This window comes from Conger conger, chromosome 14 (assembly GCF_963514075.1).
Source record: "Conger conger chromosome 14, fConCon1.1, whole genome shotgun sequence".
Lineage (NCBI taxonomy): Eukaryota > Metazoa > Chordata > Actinopteri > Anguilliformes > Congridae > Conger > Conger conger.
Window position 1 is genome coordinate 25,241,165 of NC_083773.1, and position 14,799 is coordinate 25,255,963.

The window sequence follows — 14,799 nt, forward strand, 5'->3', positions numbered from 1 at the left end:
CACACAACTAAGCCATTCAAAGGTTAGCAAAGCAGTTTAAAAAAATAAAGGTTAAGAAAAAAAACTTGTACTTCATCACAATGATGTCTAAAAATATAATATTTGAGGCCTACTGCAAAAAATAATTTATGATTATGGCTCAGAAATTAACAACTGTATATACACTAAATCAGCTTAATTACAACATTTCTGCTGTGAAAAGAGTAGCATTGCTTCTACAGAGCAGACTGTTTCCATGCCATCTTAGACTCCTGCTCTTCAATTGGCATGTACAGTAAAATGCTACATTTCTCCCATTTATATATCAAGTATCTTTCTAATTACTCCCAGTTGGTACTAGGGATAAGTGACTATCTATGGCTTTTACAACTGAATGATGTTCAGATGGAAAACTAACTATGATTCATAAAAACCTGCCATGGTCTGGCAGTAGGCCTCTGAGCCTCAGTATTTCCGGGGGCGGGGACGGCTGAATTGGAAAGTCCCCCATTCGGGCTAGGGGATACGCCATGCCCATACCATACAACTCACCCAAGCCCAGAAATAAAACAAATCATTTTGTGTCAGATTACAATAGAAGAGTGATAATTTCTCAAGAAATAAATAAATAAAATAAAAATAAAACTGCATCCCCCAATCTACAATAAAAAGTTCGCTTGACGTTTGACTTCGTGTTGGCTGCGATTCCTGCCTCTATCAATTAAATCAGCTTTTTCCCCCAACCACTGTTCAGCATTTGTGTCACAGTCATACCCCATTTATTGAGTCTCTGTACTAAGCACAATCCAGGGTACGGAGTAATGCTATTCCAGGATGAAAGAGCGCTAAATGACCCTGAGTTCCAGCTGTGGGATCAGCCATTTAAAGAGCAGAAGTGAGGAGCTCAGGGAGGCAGGCGCGGTCACCAGGACATTTGTGAACAGGAGAGGGGGAGCAGGGAGGCCTCTCAGACGATGCCCTTGATGAAGGAGGTGTCCAGGTGAATGATGAGGAGGCGCAGGAAGGACATCTCCTTGCGCGTGTTCTCGAAGATCACCCGCGGGTCGTCTGACTGGCAGCGCAGGCAGTTGGGCGCCATCACCATGGCCAGGTTGTTCACATCCATCTTGGTCTTGCTTACATTCACCGGCTGGGCAAACACCTGGTGCACAGGAAAAAGTCAGGAAGAACAAAATCTTACACATGGCAACTACCTGTATCTGAATATATGACAACTACTACTACCAACTAAATAAAAAATTACTGCTTTTCAATAATGGACATAAATGCGAAAAAACATTTTTTCTTTGTCAACAACGATTACGCCAAACTAACCAATAGCTGAACTCCTGGTTGAATACTGGAAAAACAAGAGGATGCAAGAGGATGTGAGAACAGACCTGTATAACTGGTCCCAAGCACCCATACACAACCTCAAACAATGAAGTCACGACCACCCAATAAGCTGGAAAACAAGTCTGTAAGCCCCTGCTTCTAGCAAGAGCACTTGAAACTTTCATGTCAAATTGAATTACATGCTTTAAGAACTTTTGGCCCAGTTTCTATAACATGGATGATGTACTGCATCCAAGCAGCTGGGAATGATAAAAGGATAAATGAGCTCTGACCAGCCTGACCAATCACACGTGGTCGGTTAGTAGGTGGAGAGAGATCAGGCCACGTCAATCAGGTCACACCAACAGACAGTTCCTCCTGAGTTTTTTCTCACCACCGATGTATGCGTGTATGGTGTATGTGTATGGTATGCGTGTGGAAGTAAGTTCAAAGAAATGAAGTTTCCGCAGCACAACTGGTTGCATGGTATGTGGCCCTATGCCATAGCCTGAGAGCAACTCCCCCACAATAGTCCCTGTGAGTCCCTAATAGTAAGTACCTTACATTGTTGCTTTTATGGTTATTGCTGTTTATTACCACTAGTTCATTTGTTAACAAGGCTCCCCCAACCCCACCCCCATTGACTGAGGGTCGAAGGACCCAACAGGTTACATCATTATTGCTCATTTAGTTGTTGTTGCTGCTTTTGTTGTTTTATGCAATCGTTTTGGCAATACTCTGCTGGTGTGTGGTCATGACAACAGAACTTATTTGAATTTGAGTTTTAACGAGAGAGCGAGAGGAACAGGGAGAGGGGGTAAGACATAAAGAGAAGGACAGGGAGAGAGAAAGGCTAAGACAGGCAACATGAGACACAGAATGAGATAAGGCGTACAGCCAGGCTCGGACAGGCCTAGTGAAAAAGGAGTCCATCTCCACGGCTGGCTTTCGAGATGCTTTTCCCTTCCATCAAACATTGATAAAAGCTGACTACTTCACAGCGCTCCTCTGTCTTTTTATATCTATTTAACATCCTTAGGGAGATTCAAAACTTCCACAACTTTCTGTTAGTTAGGAAACATAAAAACAGTACACAAAGCAGACTGGTTTAGACTAGAATGGCTTAGAGCTCTGTGATGCCCTCAGACCCAAACACACTGTAAGAAGTCACTGAAAGGAGTACATATAATATCGTTTGAAGGGTCTATACATTATTTGACTGGTTCAGAACTGCTTCACTAACTAAAAATGTTGCAAATAAAGATACAAGCCATGACAAAGAAGACAGGACATTCTTGCCCCAGATATGTCCTGTTTCATAAGTTAGAAATATACGTTTCTAATCCGAAACCCAACACTGGAATTGTTAGGCTCTAAGAACAACTGAAATGCCAAACAAGAGGCTTTTATTTTCTCCGAAGAAAAAGAAGATGAGGTCAGCAGAAGATTGGAAGAAAAGCTGTTACATAAGCATGCATGTTTCCCACATGGGAAACAGAGTAGTGGCTCTTTCACCTCCATGCCCCACCGGCATGATGCCATAGTGACCCTGAAACTATGACACGAACAGATTTCCAGCGCCAGGCTTGACCACCCCTCAGAAAGATTGTCCTGTGTGTCTGAAGTTTGTTCATTATGCCCTGCATGTCTGTTTGTGTTTGTTCACAGGTCAGCTCTGTGTTAAATGGGTGTACACAATTCTGCCACATTCTGATTAGTTAATTGGGTGTGTGTGTGTGTGTGTGTGTGTGTGTGTGTGTGTGTGTGTGTGAGTGTGTGTATGTGCGTGCACGTGTATGTCTGTATGTGTGTGTGTGTGTGTGCATACCTGCAGGAAGTGTATGAAGTAGCAGAGCACCAGGTGGTTGAGTTGAGGCAGGGCCTGCACCACACTGAGGGCCATCTCTGGGTCCTCATAGCTGCTGATGCACTGCCTGTAGTAACTCATGGGGATCAGGGGCTCCTCCAGCTCCCGGTACCAGAGCTTCAGCAGGGAGGCTGCAGGAGAGAGACACAATCATACATCACAGCTTCAGAGATTAGGTCAGCAGAATACCATCATAGATCACAGCTTCAACAATGAGCGATACCATCATAGATCACAGCTTCAACAAAGAGATATCATCATAGATCACAGCTTCAACAATGAGCGATACCATCATAGATCACAGCTTCAACAATGAGAGATACCATCATAGATCACAGCAAAAAGAGATACCATAGGTCACAGCTTCAACAGAGACAATGTAATGTCCTGCAGCTTTAGAGGCACTGAAAAAGAGGTACAGGTGTCTCTTCATTCAATTCTCCATCACTCTTTCTCAGAAAATCTAACTGAAAGTTGTGCTTTATTGCATGACAAATTCTGTTGCCAAATAATCAAAATACAGGAATTACTGTAAAACAAACAAATGTAACATAACCTTTATATGGCAACACATAAAGGGAGCAACAACCAATGTATAATGAAAGGGGTTTAAAAGTGTTAAGTTGAAATACTGCTTGTGCGGAAATGTGACCACATAAATGTGAAAAAAAACAGCACCCAGGAAAGCCGCTGTGCCCACAGCCTCTGGGCAGGAGTTCTCGTACCTGGGACATTGGGGTCTGACAGGTCCTCTGGGATATTCCACTGGTCCACCTGCAGCTTCAAAGCGTTCACCTCGTCAATGTCTCCCGGCACTCTGCATAGACCACACGCAGTCACAGGGCCAAGAAAAGAGCACGAGAGAATCTAGTCAGTGAGCCAATGGCTAGCAAGTCACTAACAGAGCTTCAAGGGACATTACCATCATAGTTCATACTCCATCTAAGATCTTACGAGGTCTGATACAATTTTGGTGGATGAAAAGTTAGAATGTCCTGTGTTGCTATTTAAAAAATCTCAGCTTGTTTCAGTCGATCCTTTAACACTACAGCCAGGTTCTGAAGAGCTGCTAGCTGAGTCTGTCACAGAGGGAATCCCTGAAAAGAGTCCCGCGCTTTGCTGTCATTACACAGCTTGGCCACCAGGGGGAGACCGTGTGTCAGTAACTGGCTTGAGCGTGCGTGAGGGGGCCTCTAGCCCCCAGCAGACTCGGTCATGTGCTATCTGACCATGAGGCCTGCAGGTCCTGCGAATTTCATTACAGAGGCATTTCCACAGAGACAGAAAAAAAGTATCAGAATCGTGCTGTTATTCTGCCATGAAAGTGGCTGGCAGACAACAGTAAAGTGTTCTGAGTGGTAGGCAGTGTGCTTCCACATTCTGGCCGTATATCACTGCAGCTGTTAATGCCTGCGTTGCTCTGCATCTGCTTGTGCATTCCAGTCCCCCTCCCCCCTGGGAAGCACACATCGTGCCACCACCTCCCCCCCCCCTTTCCAGCCAAAGAGAGCAGCAGGGATTTTAATGTTCAAATCTGCAGTGGAAGACCAGCATCACCACAGACCACCACAGAGATTAACGAGAGAGGACTTTAGAGGCCCTGCCTCTATCTCTCTAACAGCACTGCCATAACAGCCTGAGATAAGAGTCAACAGCACATGGAAAAAATGACAGGGTCGTCATGGTGACAATGGGGCAATTTGGGTATTACTGGGGCACATAAAAGACAATAAGGAGCAGAATTAGTTTTGCTTTGGAAATCCATGCTTAAAAGAAAAAAGCATAGTAAAAGTCAGATTAGTAGTGGTTTTTAAGATGGCAACAGAAGATTTTTGTTTAAACATCCAGTGGCTGGGTTTCTTGTTTGCAGTGTTTGAGGACCTGAGTGTGATTAGTGTTTGTTTGAAGTACAGCGTCTCCAAGACCACCCAGCCTGCTTCTCTGTCAGACTCATGTGAGATTGTGGGCTGAAGAACTAAACATGAATGTGTCAGTCTGGGTGGAGAGGGGGGATGAATAACCTTCACGGGCCTGAGGCTGTTCCACTGGTGGACACAGTCAGGAAGTCAAACAGAGAATGGCCCTGCTTCATGGTATCAGGAGATCATTAATGGTGTTGCGGTGGTTGAACAGTTGGCACTTTCATGCCTAGCTGCCTGATATTGTGAGTGCAGCTCTGCTGGCTTTCCAAATACAAGGTCATTTTGAGTGGGGAACATTCCAGAAGCAGAGCTCAACGTCAGTCTTGGAGGGTCTGACCGTTCCCCCACCGTCTCCACTTCCTCCCTGCAAACCACTGTCCAGTTTGGTTTGATGAACATGAATATGTTTAGCCCTAATTGGGCCAATCATTGAACGTACCCAGACAGGGCTAGAAGTTCCCATGGCCATATGATTTGTGTGCCAGGCATGGGGGGTCTCAGTGCCCCGCCCCCTCACCTGAAGATGCCCTCGGTGCAAGCCCCACCCCCTCACCTGAAGATGCCCTTGTGCAAGCCCCGCCCCCTCACCTGAAGATGCCCTCGGTGTGTGCCCCGCCCAGCGCCAGCACGCACTGGGAGAGCTGCGTCTGCGCCCAGGGCAGCCTGCGCTCTGGGAACAGGGGCCGCTGGCGCTGCAGGACGTCCTCCAGAGAGCTGCCGAACAGCGAGGGCGTCACGATGGCGCTCCGGCCGTGGTACACCTCCTCCAGGGTGGGCTTCCGCAGGCCCTGCGGGGGGGGTCAGTGCTCAGTCTCTCACAGACCCACTCACACAGGCGCTGACAGGAACCAGCGCAGGCCGAGAGGCCAAGAAGGAACCGGCTGACTACATGCACTCAGGTGCTTTATATGCCTCAACTCAGTGGTCCTCACTCCTGGTGCTGCAGAGCCGCAGGGTGTGTTGGTTTCTGTTTTTGCCTTAATATCAGTAAACAATTCACACCAAAGAATCCAGGTGAGACGAATTAACTGTTTAATGAACTGCTTTAATTGACATATCAAGTGCAGAGTAACAACAAAAGCCAGCACGCACCCCAGGAGCAGGAGTGAGGACCACAACAATTATTAATTATTAATTATGTTCTGAAAATGCTTCGTAAAACTGCAACAAAACATCAAAGAGATTGTAATCAAAGGCAAAGTTATTCTCTCTCTCTCACACGCTCTCTTGGTCGAGAACTTACCTTTTTCCCCCCGGATACAGACACTCTCTGCAGTTGGCGGTAGCAGTACTTTGCATATGTACTCACAGGCAAACCTGTGGAGAGAGCAGAGGTGACACGCACAGTGACTCAGAAAATCAAGTCACGACACATTCCTCTGCAGTATCAACAAGGTTACCCGGGTCATGGAAATCAGAGGGGCGCCTCTGGTCTTTACATGTACCTTGCCGGCACACACCTAAGGGGTTAAACCTCCAGGCCGGCAGCCACACAGGTTTATTCCCATGCCTTTAAAAGAGCCACTTAAGGGCGTAATTGCTGTCATACTGTAGCTACTAGAAGAAACTCCTGGGAGAAAACCTTTTTCTAAAGGTCTGGGGAATTAATGCTTACATGTCAGAACTGTCATTTCAGGGTGTTTTATGTCTCTGACAAACCAGCTGAGACACAAAAAAGGCGGGAGGTGGGGTGGGGGGTTGTGAAAGGAATATCCTGTTCAAGCTGATTCGCCAGAAAGAAGCATGAAGTGTGAACATTGTTCTGCAGGGTGCAACTCCGCAGAAGAGCGCGGCTCGGTCACAGCAGGTGAAACCTTACCCGCCATGCCGAGCGGATGCCGTTACAGTAACAGCTGCCCCTTTCAGGGGAAATCTGGGGCACAACAGCCCGGAGCGCTGGCTCAGCTCTGCCCCACTGTCAGAGCCGTATAAAGCCCCTCTCTCTGCCTCCCTGGACTGTTCGCCGGCCGGATGGATCACGGAACTCCACTGTAAAATCCTTCCGGAATGTCGGAATGCTGCCAGATCAAAACCCCAAGGATTTATGGGAAACAGGTGACAGCTATGCATGTCCAGCAAGACGCATTAGCCTGACTGAGGGCTCAGGCCTTGTTTTTCTTCTGCTTTGAATCTCAAGCCTACAGAGAAGGGTCAGGAGGAGAACTGCACCTCTAACTCCAAGGCAGAGGTGACGGAAGGAAAACAGGGGTCAAGTTTAAGACCTGCAACACTTCACTGAGCAAGGAGGTCAGGCGAACATGGGAGGACAAAGTCGAACCCGGACAAAAACAAGAAAAAAGAAACAGAACCTCCATTCTAAATCAACGATTTGTCCTTTGAGCGAAAGCACATGGAACAAGACTGCGATTGTCCGACACGGTGTTTCCCAGCCACGGTCCTGTAGGAGCTCTGCAGACCCCTGCTAATCACTCCCAACTGAGCCGTAATGTGAAAACTGTTGCGGACCTGGAGTCATTTAGCAGTCATGTGCTGTAAGGGGGGTAGTTATATGTTATAACTAAACTCGCTGCTGATTTGTCCCCCTATGCATTAGTCCTCAGTCTAAGATCAAATTGTTCAATTAATAAATTGGTTAGGCATCCAGGACAACTGGACCATTGGCTCAGATTAATTAATTGAGGCCATCGCCCTATGTCCTCCTGATATTAATTAATTACAACAGAATGTCAAGCAGCACATTTTTTTCATAATGGATTGCAAGCCAGGAATTTGCCCGAAAAGTCAACTCCAGATTAGTGTTGAAAGAGCAGCAGGATTGGGTAGATTAATGAAGAGGAGTTTGGGGTATAATCCGCAGGGCCCCCGGTCCAGAGGGGATGTGAGAAAATCGACGGGGGGTGAGGGGCACTGATGCCACCTGTCACGCAGAATTTAGAGCGGATGTCACTCATACTCCACCCCACCCACCCCGCTCCCAACCCCTGACCCAACACATGTCTGGCACCGAGTGGCTCCTGGACCTGCCCCGTGGGGCACGGGGGGGGGGGGGGGCTTTTTGGTGACAGCAGGCCTCCCCCTCCCTCGTACCCTCAGTCTACAGGTTCACAGCCTGCACACGTGTGCTGCTATGCACATGGTCCAGCACACTCCACTCCTCTCTGTGCCCGTGGCTGAGGCTTAAGCACTGCTCTCACACACACACAGACCTGCAGGTCCCTCACACGCTCATGTAAGCCCCGTCTGCCGGTTGGCTTTTCTGATGTGGTCAGAGAAGCGGGCGGGGTGATATCCCCGGGCGGGGGGCGGCGTGCTGAGCATAGCTCCTCCTGTGTGTGTCTAACACGTGAGTCTGAGGGGCACACAGAGGATACAGTAGGAAGAGCTGGGAACAGATGCTCCCATAGAGATTGTTCAAATATCACAACTCACATAGGTATTCATATATCAGAGCTCACAGAGGAGCGTTTACATACAAGAGCTCACAGGGGTATGTCAGCGTATCAGAGCACAGTATTCACATAAGAGAAATCACACAGGACTCATCCCTTATCTTTACACAGAGCAAATAAAATGAAAATGGTAAATCAAAAGTTAACCTGGAACAGTGGAAAAAGATACAGAGCCAAGCGCTTTTTACGACGACGAGAGAAATGTCTATGTACTATGGGTCAGAATTAACAAGCGGGCAAGTGAAGCAGTGTGTTGTTGTCAATACACACGCCACGCTTGAAGAGCCCTTCAACAGAGGAATGTATTGATTGACTAACTGGTTGATAATACGTAGCTCGTAATGCCAATAAAACTTCATAAGACTGTATGACTCACCCTCCTCTTCCTCATCTGTGTTCTGCTTCCTCTTTTTCCAGGACTTGGAATTCTTCTTGTTTTTCATATCCTGTTGGTCCATAATATATTCTGTAACTGTAAAAACAAAGTTATAGAAGCAGTAATTATTAAGAGATCATATTAAACCAGGACGGTGTGTGTGGAGGGATTTTGTCTCAGCTGCCATAGGTGACACTGGACCATGAGTTTTATTAAAATAACTAATCTCCCCTTGCATCCTGTTTGATTTGGGAATGTTCCATGACATATTTATTTTCAAAAACAATATTTGTCTGCTTTCTTTCCCCCGCATGAACAGATGGGAACAGAGAAACACAAACCGATCACTGAATCAAACCAAATGAAACAACAAAAGATCCCCCGGAGCATAGTGTATAGTGTAACTGTGAATGTATAACGTAAATATCTTACTTCCCAAACTCAAGATCTTTCTATCTCAATTCCCCATTAATTGCTTTCTTTAGACCATTCTGAACACGCTCCATTGCTGGCTGTAAGGGCCCAGATTCTTCATGGGAGAGATACAGTACACACTTGCATGAGCCAAATTCTCTTTCAGCAGTACGTCTGATCATAACATTACCTTACTGTAACACTCAAATTACTGGCTGGATCCCTGGGAAATGTCTCAATATGTGACAAGTGCATATGCATGCACACACACAAGCATGCAGAAATACAAACAGTATAAACACCCATACACATGCACAAAGACATTCCTCACCCTCAAACATACGAGCATACAGACATGCACAAACGCATGCATGTACACAAGGCCACACATGCGTTGACACAACGCCACACATGCATGTACACAACGCCACACATGCATGTACACAACACCACACATGCGTTTACCCAACGCCACACATGCGTGTTCACAACACCACACATGCATGTTCACAACGTCACACATGCATGTACACAACACCACACATGCATGTACACAACACCACACATGCGTTTACCCAACGCCACACATGCGTTCCCTAGCTCACCGCTGCACAGGTTAGAGGACCTGTCGGTGGGAGACTCACACGTGTGGGCGTGCCCCAGGTCCAGGTGCCTGTGGATGTAGCCCTCCAGGTAGCGGCGGAACTTGGGCGAGGGGGAGAAGAAGGCCAGGCAGATGGCCATGAGCTCCCAGCCGGTCGCCAGGCTCCGGGGGCAGAGGTTCTCGGTGGTCTGCCTCACCAGCTGCACGTAGAGCTCGTCCCGCAGGCCGGGCATCAGCCAGCACTTGGTGACCACCAGCAGGGCCACGTGCCGGTGCTCCAGCCGGGTGGGCCGGTCGCCCATGTAGGCCTGCACCAGCTTGAACATCTCGCAGGCCTCCTTCTTCAGCGCGCGGTCGCTGGTGATCAGCATGGGCTTCTTGATGGAGGCCTGGTTCCAGGAGAGCATGTTGGCGATGGAGACGCGCCGGCGGAACAGGCCCTGGGTGTGCAGGTTCAGGTTCTTGCTGGCCCAGTCCGCCATGCTGGGGTCCAGGGGCAGGGGCGGGGCCCGGCAGAGGTTTGGCTCGGCCCCTCCGCCTTCCCCGCCTCTTACCACGCCCCCATCGCCGCTGACGACGCCTGGGGGGGCCCTGCGGCCCCCTGTGCTGCTGCTGCTCCGCGCTCCGCTGCCCGACCGCTCCCGACACTCCAGAGTTCCCACCTGAGAGAGAGAGAGAGAGAGAGAGAGAGAGAGAGGGGGGGGGGGGAGGGAGAGAGAGAGAGAGAGAGAGAGACACAGAGAGACAGAGAGAGAGGGAGGGAGGGAGGGAGAGAGAGAGATATGGAGAGAGAGACAGAGAGAGAGACACAGAGAGACAGAGAGAGAGGGAGGGAGGGAGAGAGAGAGATATGGAGAGAGAGACAGAGAGAGAGAGAGAGATATGGAGAGAGAGAGGACAGAGAGAGAGAGACAGAGAGAGATATGGAGCGAGAGAGAGGACAGAGAGAGAGAGAAAGAAAGCGGGAGCGATGGAGAGGGAAAGAGAGAGAGGTGAGAGGTGGGAGGTGGGGGAGAGAGAGAGCAGGAGAGAGAGAGAGGGAGGGAGAGACAGAGAGAGAGAAAGAGAGAGGTGAGAGAGGCAAGAGAGAGAGAGGGAGCAGGAGAGGGAGAGAGGGAGAGGGAGCAAAAGAAGGAGTGGAAGGGAGAGGGAGAGACAGAAAGGGAATATGAGGCGTTAACAGGAGCGATGCAGGTGCAGCTGCGGCTCTAGCTCCTGTTCAGCAGTGGAGGCTGCGGCGCCCTGTGCTGGAGGGGATGCAGGTTCACAGCGCTCATTTCTCTGCGCATGCTGAGCAACACAACCGGCGCCATGTTAAAGTGACCGCGGGGAGCCTCCCTCCTGACCCGGGTTATCCAACACTGGAGCACACGGCTCTCACCCAGCCTCGGCACAGAACAGGACTAATTTTCAACACAAAATGGAGGCAGCAGTCCCAGGCTCTCCTGGCTCATGGAAACGCAGACCTTTTACCGAAGAGATTAGCCAGGACCACACTATGGGCATGTTTAATTATTTGAATGTGACAAGATTCATTCCATCACACTGTGGTAGACTGCTGGTGGGTGTACACTCCCCTACACACTCCCCTACACACACTCCCCCACACACACTCCCCCACACACACTCCCCCACACACACTCCCCCCTACACACTCCCCCCTACACACTCCCCCACACACACTCCCCTACACACACTCCCCCACACACACTCCCCCACACACACTCCCCCACACACTCCCCTACACACTCCCTACACACTCCCCTACACACTCCCCTACACACTCCCCTACACACTCCCCTACACACTCCCCTACACACTCCCCCACACACTCCCCCACACACTCCCCCACACACTCCCCTACACACTCCCCTACACACTCCCCCACACACTCCCCCACACACTCCCCCACACACTCCCCCACACACTCCCCCACACACTCCCCTACACACTCCCCTACACACTCCCCTACACACTCCCCTACACACTCCCTACACACTCCCCTACACACTCCCCCACACACTCCCCCACACACTCCCCCACACACTCCCCCACACACTCCCCCACACACACTCCCCCACACACACTCCCCCACACACACTCCCCCACACACTCCCCCACACACTCCCCTACACACTCCCTACACACTCCCCCACACACACTCCCCCACACACACTCCCCCACACACACTCCCCCACACACACTCCCCTACACACTCCCCTACACACTCCCCTACACACTCCCCCACACACTCCCCCACACACTCCCCCACACACTCCCCTACACACTCCCCTACACACTCCCCTACACACTCCCTACACACTCCCCCACACACTCCCCCACACACTCCCCCACACACACTCCCCCACACACACTCCCCCACACACTCCCCTACACACTCCCCCACACACTCCCCCACACACTCCCCTACACACTCCCCTACACACTCCCCCACACACACTCCCCCACACACACTCCCCCACACACACTCCCCCACACACACTCCCCCACACACTCCCCTACACACTCCCCTACACACTCCCCTACACACTCCCCCACACACTCCCCCACACACTCCCCCACACACTCCCCCACACACTCCCCTACACACTCCCCTACACACTCCCCGGGCCCAGCCCGTCCACGCTCTGTGCCATATGGACCTCAGAACCCCTCCTTCCCGACCAGCGGGCCCCTGTTCCGGAGCTCTGCTGCCTCCTGGCACCACTCACACAGCCCAGATCCAGGGCTGAACGCGGCACACAACACACACACACACACACACCCACCCACGCAGGCACATTTGGGTCGTCCGCAAGGGGAGGAGGGGTGCTCGTGAGTCAATTCAGGCGGGACACTCGGACCAATCTAAACAGTCCAAGCCTGGTTAAAATAGGCCTTTTAATGTGGGCCCGTATTTAGATTTGTACTGCTCGGTTCTCCGCATGCAATTCCTACCAAATACCTTACTGTCATTGTAATTCATATATTCAGCTGTACACTTTGTGTACAACTGAATTCTTGAAATAGCTGTAGAATCCCCACTGCTCGGCTCATATACTGTGACTCAGATAAATGAGGCTGTTAAAGGACTTGGAGCCATCTATCTTTTCAGCCCAGTGCTACATTCACAGCGACACCCAAGGTGAAGGTTCTGGGAATTCAATACATTGTTAAACCAGGTCATTCAAAACTTGCTCAGAAATCTGAAAATGCAATGTGAAACATGGGTAAAACGTGTGTGTTTGCGTGCGTGTGTGTGTGTGTGTGTGTGTGTGTGTGTGCGCGCATTTGCGTGCATAATTACAACATATTCAACATACAGTACATGGTTACAGGAATTAAGAGCCACAATCTCTTGCCATGCAAAAAACAAATTTGCATGAATTCTACAAAAGCAGCCAACTGTAGCATAACGATAAAAGGAAAGCTGCTTTCTGGGGGTTCTCTCTGTCCCTCTGGCAGTGTAAGCCAAAATGAGGCAAAGTAAGTCGTGACCAGGCACACTACTCTGCAGGGGTATGCAAAACTCTGGGACTCCCACCCACTCACAACACACAGCCAACACAGACCAGCTGTCACTCAGGAGAGCCCAGCCAATAAGCTAATTTGTGCTTCAGTGAAATATGAAATACACCTGCTCTGAGACAAAGGACAAATACAGATCCTCAAACCATGAACATTTGATTATTAAAAACAAAGAGCTTTTTACTTTTTAAAACCAATGTATAACTCTGGGGTAAAGCCACAATAATCTACAGAGTCCTTTCTGATTTGAAAAAAGGAACAAAGAAGAAAATAAAAGGAACAATATCATACTAATATGTTGTCACTGCCGATTAAATGCCGATTTTTGTTTCTGGTATAGCTTAATCCATTACAATTGGAATAATCGGACATTCAGGATAACGGCTATAATCAGGGGCAAAATCCCCTGCTGTCCAAATCCCAGTTCAGAAGGGCAGTGCCTCTGGGGTGGAAAGCTTAGCTAGTCAAACACTGGTTCTGACCATCTTTAATAAAGGACTGGACATAGCGAAGAGTGTGGAACAGACATCATATTTCTCACTGTATTATCTGCATCTGGTTTATAGTGAAAGTGTGGCCTTATTTAGTATGAGAGAGTTCCCTGCTTGATCCCATTAACAATGTGAAAGACAGCTCTGGAGTGAGTCACAGGTACCAGCATGTCCGCTATGTTAACTGGACATAGTTCAGGTTGTGTGACAGTCATCTTATTTATCCCTGTAGTGCATTATCTGCACCTGGTTTATAGCGGAAGTGTGTCCTTATTTAGTATGAGAGAGTTCCCTGCTTCATCCCATTAACAATGTGAAAGTCAGCTCTGGAGTGAGTCACAGGCTACCAGGAAAAACAGCTCAGACCAGCCACATAAATATGTCAATTATACTGTGAATCATTCATAAGATAAGGCTTCATGTCTTCAATTCATGTTAGACATTTTAAAAGAGGGAACAGCAAAAATATTCATTGGCTAAGCAGACCGTTCTGATCAAAGCCACTCACACGATGTTCACACCATCCTGTACTGTACAGTTGGATGTTTGCCAGAGGACGTTTGGTTAACCGCTTTGCTGAAGGGTACAATGGCAGAGTCCCACCTGGAATCTGAACCTAGCATAGCATAGTCACAAGCATAGCATAGCTTAACAACCAAGCTGACATCTCTAAACCACTCGACATTGCTGCCTCTGGGTCTTCTCAAATTAAATCACGCAGTCACAGTAAATAAATCTTACAGTTGGAAATGGCCCAAAATGGCTACCGTCTGAAATTTCAGAGCAAAGGGGCCAGCTGTGGTTTTCTGACTCATTCCTGAAATCAGCAGCACTGGAATGATGTCCGTAAACTATCTGTATTTTGCGGCCTTG

General features: G+C 48.9%; 1 protein-coding gene across 2 annotated transcripts in view; it reads right to left on the minus strand.

Moving 5' to 3' along the window:
- The window catches only part of LOC133110641 (rho GTPase-activating protein 39-like), a 39,106-nt gene continuing 24,307 nt past the window's right edge, over positions 1-14,799 (minus strand). For both annotated transcript variants that reach the window (XM_061220881.1, XM_061220882.1), the window contains 7 exons: positions 9,948-10,569; positions 8,890-8,985; positions 6,347-6,420; positions 5,692-5,891; positions 3,907-3,998; positions 3,143-3,312; positions 1-1,141 (listed from right to left, as the gene is read on the minus strand). In XM_061220881.1, the coding sequence (XP_061076865.1) occupies positions 947-1,141; positions 3,143-3,312; positions 3,907-3,998; positions 5,692-5,891; positions 6,347-6,420; positions 8,890-8,985; positions 9,948-10,569 (1,449 nt within the window). In that variant the 3' untranslated portion in view covers positions 1-946. The remainder of the gene's footprint in view (positions 1,142-3,142; positions 3,313-3,906; positions 3,999-5,691; positions 5,892-6,346; positions 6,421-8,889; positions 8,986-9,947; positions 10,570-14,799) is intronic.